Here is a 17,348-nt window from a genome sequence, read left to right as displayed (position 1 = left end):
GGCTCAGTCAGTTAAAGCATCCAGTTTAGGCTCAGGTCATGAACTCACAATTCCTGAGTTTGAGCCCCACCTTGGGCTCTCTGCTGTCAGCACAGAGCCCACTTTGGATCTCTGTCCCTTCCCTCTCTCTCTGCCCCTCCCCTGCTCGCTCTTTCTCAAAAAATAAGCATTTCTTTTTTAAATTAAAAAGTTACAGCATTGGTTTAAATCTCTGAATATGAAGGAACTAACATTTAGCACCACCTTTACACAGGTGTTCCAATAATCCTCAGAGTAGCCTTGTGTGAGAAGGTGATAATGCCTCCATCAGAGAACTCAAATGTTTTAGAAAGTTTTCATCATTTATCCCAAATTGTACAATTAGAAATCTTGGAACAGGGATTCCAGCATCAATCTCCCCCCAACCTCCTCCTCAGTCTACTTATGTAAGCTGTTTTAAGTTAGTTACCTGAATTACTTAGTACTTTAAGTAAATTTTATGAGTTTTAACATGTAAATTTTTACTGGTTAGATGAAAGTATTGGAAAATTAAAACCTCAGGGGCAAAGTTTAAATTTGGTTTCCTTTTAAATAAAAGAAAAATTTTCTTCATGGCATAATTGTTTGCATTGGGGTAAAATATAGGCAGGCAACCTAAATAACCACAGAAGGGAAATAAAAGAGGTTTAATAATATTTGTGGCAAATTATTTAAAAAGTGGCAAGTACCTCGGCTGACTGTTAATTGTTGGTATCCATATTTTTCAGTCATCTGGAAATTGGAATTTTTGTATCCGACTTCAAATGTGGACATAATTTCGCGTTTAACACTTTGGAGTCCAAATCCTCTAGCCACTGACCAGATTAGGAAGGTCCCCAGTTTGATTTTTTCGCATAGGGAAATATTTGAGAAGTGAATCCAGAAAAAGTTGTATTTCAAATAATATCCACAGCATACTTTTATAGAGTAATAGCTTTAGGCTTCTCAGGTTTGTTTTGAATGGGACCGAGTGCGTACTTCTATTGTGAAGAGGAAGTTGTGCCTTAGAAATTCAGACTTGTGACACCTTGCAGAAGATAGCTTTTTACTTACGTCATCAGGAGGGCTGGATCAGGCCTTTTATACAAAGCCCAGTATTTAGGCCAGATTAACAAAGGACTGATTAAATATTTGAAACAAAGCACTAATAGAAAGGTGAGAGCCAAACTTCCTTTGTTTGCAATTTTTTTTTTTAACGTTCATTCATTTTGAGAGAGCGCGCGAGCGGTGGAGAGGAGAGACAGACAAGACAGACTCCAAAGCCGGCTCCAGGCTCTGAACTATCAGCACAGCGCCCCAGCCAGGGCTCGAACCCACCAGCAATGAGGTCACTACCTGAACCGAAGTTGGTTGCTCAACCTACAGAATCACCTAGGCGCCCCTGTTGGCAATCCTCAGTGGCAAGACGCTAGTTTTTAGTACGCGAGCTGTTTTCCGGGAGGAAACCCACGTGAAAAGTAGCTTCGCCCCCCGGAGGAATCTACCTCTTCTAGTAGCCCCAAAGCTTCTGGTGGCTTAGACCTGCACGCTACCCCTGCAAGCACTACCGACAGAAACCGTTCCGCGTTCTCCGTAACTAAAGGCAAGTTCCGGGTACCGGATGTGACGTCTAAGTTCCGCCTTTTCTTCCGTCTATTGACGGAACTCTGGGCTCCCGGATTTGGTGGTTGTGTACGTGGAAGAAGCCAGCGCATGCGCAATCTGGGCCTTTCGTCTCAGCTGTGCGGGAAGGGCTGAGCGAGGGTACCATCCCGGGCTCGGGGGAGATTGTCGGTCATGGCCNGTTCCGGGTACCGGATGTGACGTCTAAGTTCCGCCTTTTCTTCCGTCTATTGACGGAACTCTGGGCTCCCGGATTTGGTGGTTGTGTACGTGGAAGAAGCCAGCGCATGCGCAATCTGGGCCTTTCGTCTCAGCTGTGCGGGAAGGGCTGAGCGAGGGTACCATCCCGGGCTCGGGGGAGATTGTCAGGGGCCTGGCCCGCCGCTGACCGGGCCCGCCGATTAAGGAAGGGGGCGAGGCCGTTCCGCTGCACCCTTCCCCGGGCTTCAGGCCAGTCGGCCTGGCCCTCGGCCTTCCCGCTTGGCGCTGCCGCCGCCACTGCCGGCTGAGGAGGGGAGATGAGTTGGTTCAACGCCTCCCAGCTTTCTAGCTTCGCGAAGCAGGCCCTGTCCCAGGCCCAGAAGTCCATCGACAGGGTCCTGGATATCCAGGAAGAGGAGCCGAGCGCCTGGGCAGAGACCATTCCATACGGAGAGCCGGGTAAGGGAGAGAGGGGCGGGGGTCTCCGGGGGCTCTGGGCTCGCGGAGGCTTCCCTCCTGTGGCCGACTGGCGAAGAGGGGTCAGCAGGAACCCTTCCCCGCTGACAAGAGTTCTGAGCAGGTTCTCTCTCGCCAGCCCGTCCACAAATGCTCATCCGTCTCTAAGTGGCCTTGTTGTTTGCCGGAGGGAAAGCCCAGCCCCGGTCCCTCCGTGCCTCGGGCCCCGGGTGCGGGTCCTGCCGGCCCTCGGCTGAGCGGCTGGCGATTACTTGGGCTCGTCCTCCGCCCTGGCTCGACGTAGCTGCAGCCGCGAGCGTCCAGAAGGTGCAACTGATGCGCGCCGCGGGCCTGGGGAGCCACGACGGGAAGGGAATCAACAGGGACGGGCCGAGCGGCGCCTAACACTTAACGAGCACTCCGTGCTTGGCAGCGCGGAATGTGCTCTTTTATGGCCTCGTCTTCCAAACGGCTCCCGGAGTTAGGTTCCTTGCGGTCGGCGTGTTACACAAGGGGCAGACGAGAAAGGCCGAGTGACTTCCTGTAGGCCACCCAGCAGGTGAGGGGCGGAATATGGTGGAGATATCACCCGTGGAAACCGGCCCAAGAGCCCTGGGTTGCATCACATTGTGTTTTCACAGCGCTGCGTCTCTGTTTGGCAGGTTCCTGGAGCCGAACCTTTTCAGGAATCTTTACCTGCTGTGGCTCCAAGGGAACAGTTTAGCGCTTTAGTCTGAGGGGTAAAAATGTGCATATTTGGGGGCTCTGAATCTATGGGAAAAAAGAAGTTATTCTTGACTCCTTCGGTCTGGTTTCTGCTTTTAATTTTACATCTTTGAAAAGTCAGGACCTAAGTTTGAGGTACTGCATTTTAAGATATTTTGGGCCCAGGCCTGTATGTCACGATCTTAGTACTTTTTTTTTTAAATAGTTTATTTATTTTTGAGACAGAGACAGAGCACAAGCAGGGGAGGGGCAGAGAGAGAGGGAGACACAGAATCTGAAACAGGCTCCAGCCTCTGAGCTGTCAGCACAGAGCCTAATGCGGGGCTTGAACTCACGAACTGCGAGATCATGACCTGAGCGGAAGTCGGATGCTTAACCAACTGAGCCACCCAGGTGCCCCACGATCTTAGTACTTTTTACAAGATACTTTGTGATTTTGTTGGAGTAGCTAAACTTCGTATTTCATAGATACCCCACATTTTGAATTACTAAACTTAGAGGAGATAGAATATACATTTTAAACATAAAGATACTCGTTTTTTTGACATTTGGGGCTTGAATCATGTATATAATTTTTAAAAATAGGTTTTCCAGAATAGACAGATTTAGTGAAATACTTAGTGACTTACTTATCGATCGCCTATGTTTTACTTTGCCTCACTCAAAGAGGACCAGTCTTTGAATGGAGTAATTGAGGTAGTTATCAGATAACCTTGGGATTTATATAAAAAACATTCTTTACTTTCTTGGTTGTAAATTTGACTTCTGTCATTCAGTAAGGTGACCTACCAAATTAAACTAATTAGCAGACTTACTCTTGCTTGTTGATTTACATCTTCTGGTTTTCTCCTTTTTTTCATTGTTTTTATATACTGAGCCAATGGGTATAAAACTGTGACCCCAAACTGAAGTGTTCTACACACTTCTGAAGTCTTATTATAGGGTAGACTTTAATATAGGGCTTGATAGTTTTTAGGAGCTTTTAGGTGCTTGTTCTCTCCCCACCAACTTTTTTTGTTTGTTTGTTGTTTCTTAAGTAGTGTTCAGTCTGGGCATGAAGCCCAACACTGCACTTGAACTCAAGATCCTGAGATCAAGAGTCAGATGCTTATCTGACTGAACTACCCAATCCCTATGAACATCTAATTGTGCAGAATTTATGATAATTCTGCTCAGCCACTTCTGAGTTTTGCAAAGGAAGTTTTTTTTGTTAAGAAATGCTTTAATATTTTAGCAAATATGCCATTTTTTGTTTATCGTTGGGTTTTTTAGTAGCATGTATTTCTCTGACTAAATTACCTTTTGTACCCAGAAGATAGTTATTTTCTCCTTGGTGTTTTTAAAAAGGCCTAGTGTAAACTACCATCTGCATAAAACAATAATTCTTTCAAAATGCATATCTTTGAAATTCATAGGACTTTTTTTTTTTTTTAAGATTTTATTTTTAAGAACTCTCTATACCCAACATGGAGCTCGAACCCACAACCTTGAGACCCAAGAGGTACATGTTCCACTGACTGAGCCAGCCAGGCACCCCTGAATTTCATATGACCTTCTAATTGCTGACATCATTTGTGGTTTAGGAAGGGAACAAAACTTTCTCACAGCGTGGGTTTGGAGAATGGCACTTGGAGAGTGAGCTTGTTATTTAAGTGGATGAAAATGAATTTGTCCTCTAGAAGTTACTGTTCCCATCAATTTACTTTGATCTTTGGAAAAGGACATTGGTCGCTAATATGTTGGGTTCAGTTTTTTAATGTTACCCTCTTTCCAGCTGATAACCATGTTTTATTACTGATATTATGAGAATGATTAATAAGAAACTGACTGAACAGCAGGTCAGGTCAATTTGCTGTGAGTGCACATGGCCTATAAGTGAGGGTACTGCCTGTTGGTTGTGAGATCCATCATGTGTATCTTAGACTTAGCATAAGTTATGTAACATATACAATTACATTTTTAATTTATAGTGGGAGGGAGTAACATATTTGCTCCTGGTAGGCCAAGCCCATTTTGATTACCTTTGCTCCTGGTTCCTAGTTTGGACAGATCCGCACCAATTTACCAGAGGTAGATTGGGCCTAAAGATTAAGGCCTAAAGTTCAAGAATGAACTAAGTGATCATATAATAAGCAGGTAGCCTAATAGGTGCAAATTATGGGTTGTATTCCATAGGTTTCCTTTTTTTAAAAAAAATTTTCTAAATGTTTTATTTATTTCTGAGAGAGAGACAGAATGAGCAGGGGAGGGTCAGAGAGAGAGGGAGACACAGAATCTGAAGCAGGCTCCAGGCTCTGAGCTAGCTGTCAGCACAGTGCCCGACATGGGGCTTGAACCCACGAACTGTGAGATCATGACCTGAGCTGAAGTCGGACGCTTAACTGACTGAGCCACCCAGGCGCCCCTTGGTTTCCTATTTTTAAACCCTGTGTTGACTTATAATCATTGTAATATTAACAGAAAATGAATATATTTTTTCTTTTGTAACATATGTATATATATTTTTTTAATCAAAGGAATAAGTCCCCCTGTCAGTGGAGGATGGGATACTTCAACCTGGGGGTTAAAGTCAAACAGTGAACCTCAGAGTCAGCCCGTAGCCTCTCCTAAAGCAATTACAAAGCCTGTTCGGAGAACTGTGGTAGATGAATCTGAAAATTTCTTCAGTGCCTTTCTCTCTCCAACGGATGTTCAGACCATTCAGAAGAGTCCAGTGGTATCAAAACCACCAGCTAAATCACAACGACCAGAAGAAGAAGTAAAAAGCACTTTGCAGGAATCCTTGCACACTGGACCATCAAGAACCTCTGAAACAACTGAATCAAAAGTGAAAGACTCTACTCCATGTGTATCAGGGGAAACTCTGGCAGTAGATACTCTGTCGCCTAAACCTGAGGGCAAGCATGAAGAAACTGTTAATAAAGAATCTGATATGAAGGTATCAACTGGACGTTTGAAAGTGTCCGAAAGTGTCATTAATGTGAAAACAACTAGAGAAAACACACCTAATATGTCAACGGCAGAAACAAAGGACATGGCTTTGGAACCTAAGGAACAAAAACATGAAGACAGACAGAGTAACACGCCTTCTCCTCCTGTTAGTACCTTCTCGTCTGGTACTTCTACCACCAGTGACATTGAAGTTTTAGATCATGAAAGTGTAATAAGTGAGAGCTCAGCAAGTTCGAGACAAGAGACGACAGATTCAAAATCAAGTCTTCATTTGATGCAGACATCTTTTCAGCTTCTCTCAGCATCTGCTTGTCCTGAATATAATCGTTTAGATGATTTCCAGAAACTCACTGAGAGTTGCTGTTCATCTGATGCTTTTGAAAGAATAGACTCGTTTAGTGTGCAGTCATTAGATAGCCGTAGTGTAAGTGAAATCAATTCAGATGATGAACTGTCAGGCAAAGGATATGCTCTGGTACCTATTATAGTTAATCCTTCAACTCCAAAGACTAAAGTAATTGAATCTGTTGAAGGAAAATGTGAAGAAGAAGTGAATGAAACATTAATTGTACCCACTGAAGAAACGGAAATGGAAGAAAGTGGACGAAGTGCAACACCTGTTAATTGTGAACAGCCTGATATCTTGGTTTCTTCTACACCGATAAGTGAGGAACATACTGTGTCAGACAAAGTGGCCGAGCCGCACGAAACTGCTGAAAGTAAGCCAGAAGCACACTTTGAGAAGGAAGATGTTTTCAAGGTAAATCTAGAAACTGCAAAGGGATTTTTGGATATGCTTTTCAGAGATTAAATCATTGTTTATTTATTGTCTTGTTTGTTTTTTAACATTCAGTATTGCATAATGATTTGTACTGATTAAAAAAGATAAGCATTTTGGCATTTAGGTGTGGCATTAAGGATTTTAAAATCGAAGAATTTTTGATACTAAATTATTTGAAATGTCTTTGAGGCAACTGTGATAACATAAGTTGATATTTCAATAAAACTAAGAATGAAAGATTTTCATCTTGCGCCGTTACTATGGAGTCTTCTCACCTTACAATTCTTGTATACTGTGCTCATTAATTTGTCATTTTGCAAAGGATTGATTTATGGTAACGTACATCTTCAAAGCCTTTGCCGATAAAGGTGTTGAAACGAATGTAAATACTATATGGGTTTTTTATACCAAAATTTGTTTTGCATGTTCACATTATTTGTAGCAAATCTTAAATGAAAAATTTAGCCTTTAGATTAATTATTGATGTGTTTCTGTTATTAATTACTTGCTTGTTTTCTCTTTTATGTTACTTTGATGTTTCCCTGCTAGCTATCTTAACATGAATAAGAATGGGAAATGTCCAAGGAACAAAAACATTGCTTAGGAATGACAAATTGCTTCTATCTAATACATATAAAAGGAAAGTGGTGTAAATTCTTTAACATTAAGTCACAGTTTTGGTTTTTCCTATGATTTTTAGATATAGAAATTGAGTTGGATTTGGCATCTTTAATAGACTCCTCTGAGATATAGGATGTCTTGAAGAAATGTCCTGTAAGTGCCATGTATTGAATTATTTAATGTAAAAAAAAAAAAGTTTCAGATTCTGTTACCTAGGTTTAATATTAATCACAAACAAAATGCCCTGCTCTAGCTTTAATAGCACTTTGAATGGCTGAAACCAGCACTTTTTAGTATCAATAAGATATTTTTGAGCTACTTTCAGAAGGTAAGTGATTTCTAAATTAATCTAAACCTCAATCAGGTAAGACTTTATTTTTTTAGTACAAACAGCATCATTCCTCCCCTCATACACCAGCTTTTCGCTGCATCAGCAAGGCCTAAGGAGTAATATACTGTTATCATTCCTTTTTGTTTAGTTTTATACTGATATATCCTGGAGATTTTAAAGTTACTTGCCTATGGATTTTGAAAAATTATTTTTATTTTTAAATGCGATATGTCATACTAAAAAAATTACACATATTTGGATTAAAGAATAATGTGGAAGAAGGGACACGTGTGTATCCACTACCCAGAGAAGATACGGGATATTACTAAAGGCTTTGAAGCCTTTACCTTTTTCTAAAATTTTCTTGGTCTCCATTCCTCCTTTGTGGGATATGCATACCTTTTTTAAGATTTTTTTGGTAACAAACTGCTGTAAATATTCCTGTATATTAATGCAGGAGTTTTCTTCTCTAAAGTATATCTAAATTTTCTACATTAAACAGTGTGTAGATCTTCAACGAGATATTAAAGTGGTTTACTAATTTATACTCCCACCAGTTGTGTGTTTGTACTAATTTATACTCTTCTACCAGCTGTGTTTGAGTTCTTGTTGTTCTCAATCCACTATGTTCTCATTATTGTTAATTCTTTTTATGAAATAATACTCTTTTATTTATTATATTGATTAGATTACTTTTACAATTCATCACCTGCATGTAAAAATAGTCTTTGAAGGTTATTAATGTTTGACTTTGTGTATTCTCCTTACTTAGAGGGTCGAATTTCTGAATGAGAAACTGGATAAAAGGGAGGCTCAGTTATTATCTCTTAGTAAAGAAAAAGCACTTCTGGAAGAAGCGTATGATAATCTGAAAGAGTAAGTATTTTGCAAATGTAAATAATTATATGTTTTGTAAAGGCCCAAATATCAAGTTATTATTTAAGAATGTTTTTAAAAATAAATGTTTAAAATTTAACCTGTTTACAGTAATTGGAAATGCAGTAGCATTCAGTTATAAATGTAGAGGTTTTTCCTCAAATTATCTGTACCATATTACCTTTGGCTTGAAGAGCGGTCTTTTGCGAAACAAAACAAAAAACCTTTTCCCTTTTAGTATTAGATATTTAAAAACACATATTTAAAGAAAACTATGATATTAAGAAAAACCCACAATATTTGTTTGCTTTAAGGAGGTGATTAATAAAATGTAACATATATTCAAAATTGAAAAATTTTACTGTTTTGTTATTTTTATACATCAAATTTTGGGGACATTTTGGATTTCTAATGGGTTGTTATTGAGATGTTTTAAAATAAATTAAGCAGGTAGTTTTTCTCTTAAATGTTAACAGGCTTAAATCTAACCTATTTAAGTAAGGTATATGTTGAAGACAGTGTTATTTTCCTTTTGCAAGCTGAACTCATCTTGTTACCTTAGAAATATGTAAACCATTACCTCTGTCTATTATTTTTAATTTAGTGAAATGTTCAGAGTGAAAGAGGAAAGCAGCAGCATTTCTTCCTTGAAAGATGAATTTACTCAAAGAATTGCAGAAGCAGAAAAGAAAGTTCAGCTAGCCTGTAAAGAGAGAGATGCTGCTAAAAAGGTAATGGAAATTAAAAATAATCCTAATTAAATTCTGTATAGACAGATTTTGAGGAATGCATTCGTAATATTTAAGTATGGAAAAAAAAAAAGAGAAAAGATAAGTAAAATTAAAGGATACCATATAGTAGGGATGCCTGGGTGGCTCACTTGGTTGGATGTCTGACTTTTCATTTCAGCTCAGGTCATGGTCCCAGGGTCATGGGATGGAGTCCCACGTGGGGCTCTGTGCTGGGCGTGGAACCTGCGTTAGTTTCTCCCTCTGCACCCTCCCCCACTTGTGTGCTATCTTAAATGAACTCTTTCTCAAAAATAAAAAAGATACCATATAGTATATTAACACTTAAATTATAGATTTTTATTCACTATTTTTAGACTTAGAGATTTTTGATACTTTAAAAAAAATCTAAGCAAATGTTTGTATCATTAATCTGTAAGTCCTTGCAAGGTATATAACAAGGATCATTAGAATAACTTCATAAGTGATAATTTCATCAAAATAAATAGCATTTAAATCTAAATGGCACTTGGGGCGCCTGGGTGGCTTAAGCCTCTGATTCTTGGTTTCTATTCAGGTCATGATTACACGGTTTGTGAGTTCAAGGCTCTGTGCTGTCAGCATGGAGCCTGCTTGGGATTCTGTCTTCCTCTCTCTCTGTACCTCTCCCATTCATGTGCGCATGTGTGTGCTCTCTTAATTAATTAAACTTCAAAAAATCTAAATGACACTGTATAAATTTTTTAAGAAGTATCATTACTTTCATTTGTTACATTCCAACCACTTCAAACATATATACTTGTTCAAGTCAGAGTGATTTTATTTCATTTATTTATTTTATTTATTTTTTTAATGTTTTATTTATTTCTGAGAGAGAGAGAGAGGCAGCGTGAGCAGGGTAGGGTGAGAGAGAGAGGGAGACACAGAATCAGAAGCAGGCTCCAGGCTCTGAGCTAGCTGTCAGCACAGAGCCCGATGCGGGACTTGAACCCACGAACCGTGAGATCATGATCTGAGCCGAAGTTGGACGCTCAACCGACTGAGCCACCCAGGTGCCCCAAGTCAGAGTGATTTTAAAATAAAAACTTGTAGGGTTACCTGAATGGCTCAGTTGGTTAAGCGCCTGACTCCTGATTTTGGCTCAGGTCACGACCTCTCAGGCTTGTGAGTTCAAGCCCCTCATGGTGCTCTGCACTGATGGTGTGAGGCCTGCTTGGGATTCTCTTTCTCCCTATCTCTCTCTCCCTCCCTTGCTCACTGCCTCTCTCTCAAACTCAATAAATAAACATTTAAGTAAAACGAAACAAAGTAAAATATTGTAATGGTTAGTGAGTCTTGTGAGGCAGAACATTGATTTACTCTAATATAGGATTTCTCAGCACAATTCACATTTTGGGCTGCATAATTTTATGTTGTTTAGGATTGTACTGTGCATTCTAGGGTGTTTACCAGTGTCTGGGCCCGTACCTACAAGATGCCAGGGTCACCCTTACCTCCCCATCTCCCACTCTGCACCCACCACCCCCTTCCTTGAGTTGTGATAATTAAAAATGTTGGCAGACATTGTCAAATGTCCCGTTGGGAGAAAAATCACTCCTAGTTGGGAACAATTGTTCTAATTCTTATAATTTGTGACAATTGGCTATTTCAGCAATTGTTAGCCAAGTATGGTTAGTAATTATTTCTACTATTCCATTATTAGTAATAACATTTCTCAGCATTTGCCCTTCTCAGTTAAGTTGCTTTTCTTGACCAGTGTTGATGTTAACCTTTATTTTTTAGTATACTCGTAAAGAAGAGAATTAAATGATATACTTTCTTGCTCATTTTAGACGCTAACAGTAACCTCAGACAACCTAACTAATTTACCTCTTCTTTTCCATACTGTATTCCATCTGAACCAGTCTGAGAAATTAGATTTTAATTAGTGTAATGTTTGTTTTCTGTAATGTACTTTGAATCACAGATCTAAAGTATACCCAGACTATTAACTGTAGGTAGAAAAAGCTTGGACCCTAAGTTTATTATTTGTACTAACATATGAACTTAAGATCCATAGGAAATTCAAAGTGAATTGAATTAACCTTAAGTAAAGAGTTTGCTTTTCTAGTGATGGAAAATAGATATGTCAACACCTATATGATAGCACAAGGCAGAATGAAGTAAATTACAGAGAAAGATGAATAAGCAATTTGGAATGATATAGAGGAGGATGAATTTTGACCAGGGGAATTGAGGAAAGTTTCATGGAAGGCAGGATAGTCTTACTGGGCTTGATGAATGAATCAAGTTTTGATAGTTGGAAAATGCCGAGCAGTGTTGTGGATGGCTCGGAGTATGGGCTTTGGGCACTCATAAACCTGGTTTCAAGGTAAACTCCAAGTTAAACTCAGTAGGTCTCTGACCTTCAAAGGTTATTTAGTCTTTAATTGTGCAGTTGAATAAAGTACCTCCATCATAGGATTGTTGTGAAAATAGAATTATGGATACAAAGCATAGTTTAAATTCCTAATGTTAGTTGTTTTTAGCTGTTGTTTCAGATCATTGCTTAAAACCAAATTTTAAATCCTAGAGCACTTTTCACATCACCATACTTCTCCATTGTGGTGTTAAAAGATTAACTGTCTTGACATGTTTCTGCTAAATCTCTGCTTTATTAAAGTAGATTGTACCTTATATAATTATGTTATTCTTCATTTCACAATGCACTAACAAGTGCAGGAAGTTTTAGATGAGAAAAGGAAATAAAGTGAAAAATGGAGACATGGATTGTTTGAAATGTTCCAAATACGTGATCAGAAGAAAATTTGTACAGAAACAAGAAAGAAAGATATTGAAAGTTAACTTATTCTCACTTGCATTACTATACTGAAACCTCTTTATATCTGAATTCAGGCCTTTTATCTTGTTTTGAAGCTGTTTACTTAATTAAGGTAATAAACACAGGTTAACAAAATACAACTTACGGATCTTTATTGAGAATGTGATTATTGATGGCTGCTTTGAATATGGAAAAATTGAAAAATATGCCCAGAATGAAAGTAATTCTTTATGGTATTCACATTCCTTTTTTAATTTTTTTTTTAGGAAATCAAAAGTATAAAAGAAGAACTTGCTACTAGATTAAATAGTAGTGAAACTTCAGAACTTTTGAAAGAGAAAGATGAACAGATCCGAGGGTTAATGGAAGAAGGTGTGTAAAATATTTAGTTGATTCTGAAAAATACTGTAAAAATAGGAAAAATATTTGCCACATGAGTAGCTACTGCTTCCCAATAAAAAATATTGGAAGCAAGAAGGCTTTGTGATTAAAGCTCAGAGATGGTAGGTGACAATTTATGGAAAAATAGGGAGCAGTATGTATAGAGTCAGAGACACGTGTATGTAGCCTTTAAGTACATACACGTACTTGGTAAAATGACTTGCTGAAAAAGAAATGTTTGTGATTCCATAAAAAATCTTTTAACAGGTTTCACAGCCTGTCATTTAAACCAAGATATTTGAGGTTATAATTCTGGAGTTTATATAGTATTTGAATCTCTAGCTTGGGTACTGTGTGGTATCATCATATTTGAGCATTGGATAGTGAACTTTTCATTATATTCTTATCTTAGTTATCTTAGTTTTTCAGTTATTAAGTACTCTATGAAAAAACATAATTAGCAGGGTTATAGAAATTAAATATTTTTTGCTAGATGTTATAAATTGACACTGGATTAATTTCTTTATGTAATTTCATAAGAAAGAAGGTAGTTTTAGAAATGGAGATTAAATGAATTTTTTCCTCTTTATTTATATTTTATTTTTGAGAGACAGAGATAGTGCAAGTGGGGGAGGGGCAGAGAGAGAGAGAGAACGAGAATCCCAAGCAGGCTGCATGCTGCCAGCATAGAGCCCCCTGAGGGACTCCATCCCATGAAGCTGCAGGATCATGACCTGAGTCTAAACCAAGATCTGGAGACTCAACCGTCTAAGCTGCCCAGGTGCCCGTTTTCCTGTTATTTGTAAGAATTACACTTGCTACTTGCAGAAATTTTTGAAGTTTTAGGAGGTGTAGGAAGAAAAAATAGATCTTAATTGAGTTTTACAAGAAACTGTTAATTTCTTTAGTCCTTTTTTAATGCATTTTTAATACATTGTTAAGCATAGTTAAGGTCACATATTTTGTTTGTAATCTTCCTTCTTTTACATTTCCCTTGCTACTAAATAATTTTGCTACCATTATTAAAGGCCATATTAAAGTCCCTTATAGGGGCACTTGGGTGGCTCAGTTGGTTAAGCATCCAAATCTTCACTTTGGCTCAGGTCATGATCTCACAGTTTGTGAATTTGAGCCCTGTATCAGGTTCTGCACTGGGCGTAGAGCCTTCTTGGGATTTTCTCTCTCTTCTCTCTGCCTTCCTCTCTCTCTCTCTCCCTCTCTCTCTCAAAATAAATAAACTTAAAAATAAGTTTAAAGTCCATTGTATGGCTATATATACCACTATTTTACTATTTTCCTAATATTATGTATTTATTTCTAAAATGTTAATATTGTAAATAGTGGTGGGATGAGTATTTCTGTACTTAAATCATTGAACTTAAGAGAATTTCCAGAGGGTTTGAAAACAACTTGGAACAATCACTTCATTTCAAAAAGTTACTTTTATCCGATTTTTCTTATTCATTTATTCAGCTAATATTTACCAGTATGTCAGATACTATATTTGATACAGTAATACATTTGACACGCCCCTTATCCTTTAGGAGCTTACAGTTTAGTAAAAGAGAAATATAAGTACACAGATAATGTAAAACACAGTCTAAGTACTACAATAGAAGAATGGAGAATTGATAAAACACACAATCATTATGTCAAATCATCTTGAGGTCATGAACTGCCTTTATTATAGCACTAGAGATTGAGGTAAAGGCTGTGTGCATGGTTTCATAAAATAATAAATTATTTTAAATATTTATATCAAGGGGCACTTGGGTGGCTCAGTTGTTTGAGCATCTGACTCTTGGTTTTGGCTCAGGTCATGATCTTGGGGTTGTGGGATTGAGTCCTGTGTCTGGGCTCCGCGTTGATCATGTAGCCTGCTTAAGATTCTCTTTCTCCCACCTCCTCTCCTGCTTGTTTTTTCTCTCTCTAAAAATAAAAATAAAAAATATTTATATCANAAATTCTTTATACTGAAAAATGAAATGATTTCATATGGGTTCATTTATTTACTGCTTCTGTATCCCCCAGAATTATTTTTAAATTCACAACTGAAAAGCTGGCAGACTCAAAGTTGAAAGCACACTACAGTAAATAACAGATTACATAATTACCTCGCTTCATCATTTATTAACATCTAGGCACACCTGATTCATACATTCCTGCATACACATATACTTCCCTTTGCCAAACCATTTGACTGTAAGTGACAGGTATAAGAGTCCACTCATAAATTCTTTGTTTTCCCCAGTTTCATTAAGGTATAATTTGCTAATAAAAATTGTATGTACTTCAGGTGCACAATGTGATTTTTTTGGATAATGTATACATTGTGAAATGTTTACCACAGTCAAACTAATTAACATATCAGTCACCTCATGTACTTAACATTTTCCTTTTTTTCTTTTTTCTTTTTTTTTTTCTTTTTTTAAAGATAGAGACAGCGTGAGCAGGGGAGGGTCAGAGAGAGAGGGAGTCACAGACTGAAACAGGCTCCAGGCTCTGAGCTGGCAGTCAGCACAGAGCCCGACGCGGGGCCCGAACCCACGAACCGCGAGATCATGACCTAAGCGAAAGTCGGACGCTTAACTGACTAAGCCACCCAGGCGTCCCATCATTTTCCTTTTTTTAAAAAAATTTTTTTAAATGTCTTTATTTTGAGATACAGAGACAAAGAGAGAGCAGGAGAGGGGGAGACACAGAATCCAAAGCAGGCTCCAGGCTCTGAGCTAGCCGTCAGTACAGAGCCCGATGTGGGGCTCGAACTCATGGACTGTGAGATCATGACCTGAGCCGAAGTTGGACGCTTAACCAACTGAGCCACCCAGGCACCCCATACTTAACATTTTTCTTATGTGAGAAGAATAGTTAAGATATATTCTCTTAGCAAATTTCAAGTGTAGAATATAGTATTATTATCAACTTTACCATTCTGTACATTACATCTGAAGAACTTATTCACCTCCTTAACTGAAACCTGTTACCGTTTATCTCCACGTTTCCCCTGGTAACTAGCATTCTAGTCTGTACTTCTATGAATTCAACTTTTTTGTATTCCACATAAGAATGGGATCATGTAGTATCTGAATGTGACTTAATTTAAACCTCCAGTTTCATCCGTGTTATTACAAATCACAGAATTTTCTTCTTTTTCAAGGCTAAATAATGTATACACACATGCCACTTTTTTCTTTTGTAGAAATTTAAAAAAATTTTTTTAATGTTTATTTTTGAGAGACAGAGTGCAGTGGGGGAGGGGCAGAGAGACAGAGACTCCAAAGCAGGCTCCAGGCTCCCAGCTGTCAGCACAGAATCTGATCCAGAGCTCGAACCCACAAACTATGAGATCATGACCTGAGCTGAAGTTGAGGCTTAACTGACTGAGACACCCAGGCACCCCTTCTTTTTTAGAGTTTTTAATGAATTGGGAAAATAGTCACAATTTTAGATAGCAAAAACAAGTTACACATTTGTATGTACAATATTTTATATTGATGTATAACTGTACACAATGTTATATTAGTTTCAGGTGTATAAGCAGCATAGTGATTTAGAAATTCTGTGCATTACTTAGTGTTCACCATAAATACAGTCACTATTTGTCACCGTACATTATTACAATATTATTGACTATACACACTATACTGTAATTTTCATCTCTGTGGCTTTTTTATAACTTGAAGTTTGTGCCTCTTAATCCTCTTCACCTATATCACCCCTCACGCTACCCCCACCTCACCTTTGGCAACCACTGTTTTCTTTCTGTAGTTAAGAGTGTTTTTTTATTTGCTTGTTTTGTGTTTTAGATTCCACATATTAGTGAAATCCTGTGGTATATCTCTTTATCTGATTTATTTCACATAGCATGATAACTTGTAGGTCCATCTATTTTGTCGCAAATGGCAAGAACTCATTCTTTGTTATGGCTGAGTAATACTCCCATCATATGTATGTATGTATACACACATAGACACACACACCATTTCTTCTTTATCCATTCATTTATCATTGTACACTTTGATTGTTTTCATATCTTGGCTTTTGTAACGAATGCTGCAATATACAAAGAGCATCATATCTCTTAAATCATTAGCGTTTTCCCTTTCTTTGGGTAGATACCGTGTAGGGGGATTCATGAAACGCATATTTCTGCTTTTAAATTTTTGAAGAAGTCCATGTTATTTGAATTTTCAACACTTATAATTTCTTGTCTTTTTGATAATAGCCATTCTAATGTGTGAAGTAATATCTCATGGTGGTTGTTATTTACATTTCCCTGATGATTAGTAATGATGATTAGTTACCTTTTTACGTTTCGGTTGGCCCTCTGTATATCTTTGGAAAAATGTTTATTCACGTCCCTTCCCATTTTTTAATCAGATTGCTTTTGAGGAGGGTTTAATTATATGAGTTCTTTATATATTTTGGATATTAATCTCTTATTGGATATGTCATTTGCATATATCTTCCATTCAGTTGGCTGTCTTCTTGTTTTGTTGATGGTTTCCTTTGCTGTACAAAAGTTTTTTGTTGTAGTCCCAACAGTTTATTTTTGCTTTTGTTTCTCTTGTCTGAGGAGACATATTCATAAATATACTCTAAGGCTGATGTTCAGGGGATTATTGCCTATGTTTTCTTTTTTTTTAAAAAAAATTTTTAATGTGTGTTTATTTTTGAGAAAGAGAGAGTGTGCATGCGAGTGAGCGGGGGAGGGGCAGAGAGAGCAGGAGAAACAGAATCCTAAGCAGGGTCCAGACTCTGAGCTGTCAGCACAGAGCCCAACCTGGGGCTTGGATCCACAAACCATGATACCATGACCTGATCCGAAGTCGGATGCTTAACCGACTGAGCCAT

At 38.2% G+C, this 17,348-nt stretch overlaps 1 protein-coding gene across 1 annotated transcript in view; it reads left to right on the top strand.

The window, feature by feature from the left end:
* Positions 1 to 1,896: 1,896 nt before the first annotated feature.
* Positions 1,897 to 17,348, top strand: part of TMF1 (TATA element modulatory factor 1) — a 32,904-nt gene continuing 17,452 nt past the window's right edge. Inside the window, exons 1-5 of the mRNA XM_077770611.1 lie at positions 1,897 to 2,280; positions 5,520 to 6,715; positions 8,461 to 8,564; positions 9,169 to 9,295; positions 12,380 to 12,485. Of these exons, the coding sequence (XP_077626737.1) occupies positions 2,139 to 2,280; positions 5,520 to 6,715; positions 8,461 to 8,564; positions 9,169 to 9,295; positions 12,380 to 12,485 (1,675 nt within the window). The 5' untranslated portion in view covers positions 1,897 to 2,138. The remainder of the gene's footprint in view (positions 2,281 to 5,519; positions 6,716 to 8,460; positions 8,565 to 9,168; positions 9,296 to 12,379; positions 12,486 to 17,348) is intronic.

The sequence above is a fragment of the Crocuta crocuta genome, unplaced genomic scaffold (genome assembly GCF_008692635.1).
Source record: "Crocuta crocuta isolate KB4526 unplaced genomic scaffold, BGI_CrCroc_1.0 scaffold126, whole genome shotgun sequence".
Taxonomy (NCBI): Eukaryota; Metazoa; Chordata; class Mammalia; order Carnivora; family Hyaenidae; genus Crocuta; species Crocuta crocuta.
The sequence above is the reverse complement of the archived record's forward strand: the minus strand, read 5'-3'. Positions and strand labels throughout refer to the sequence as shown.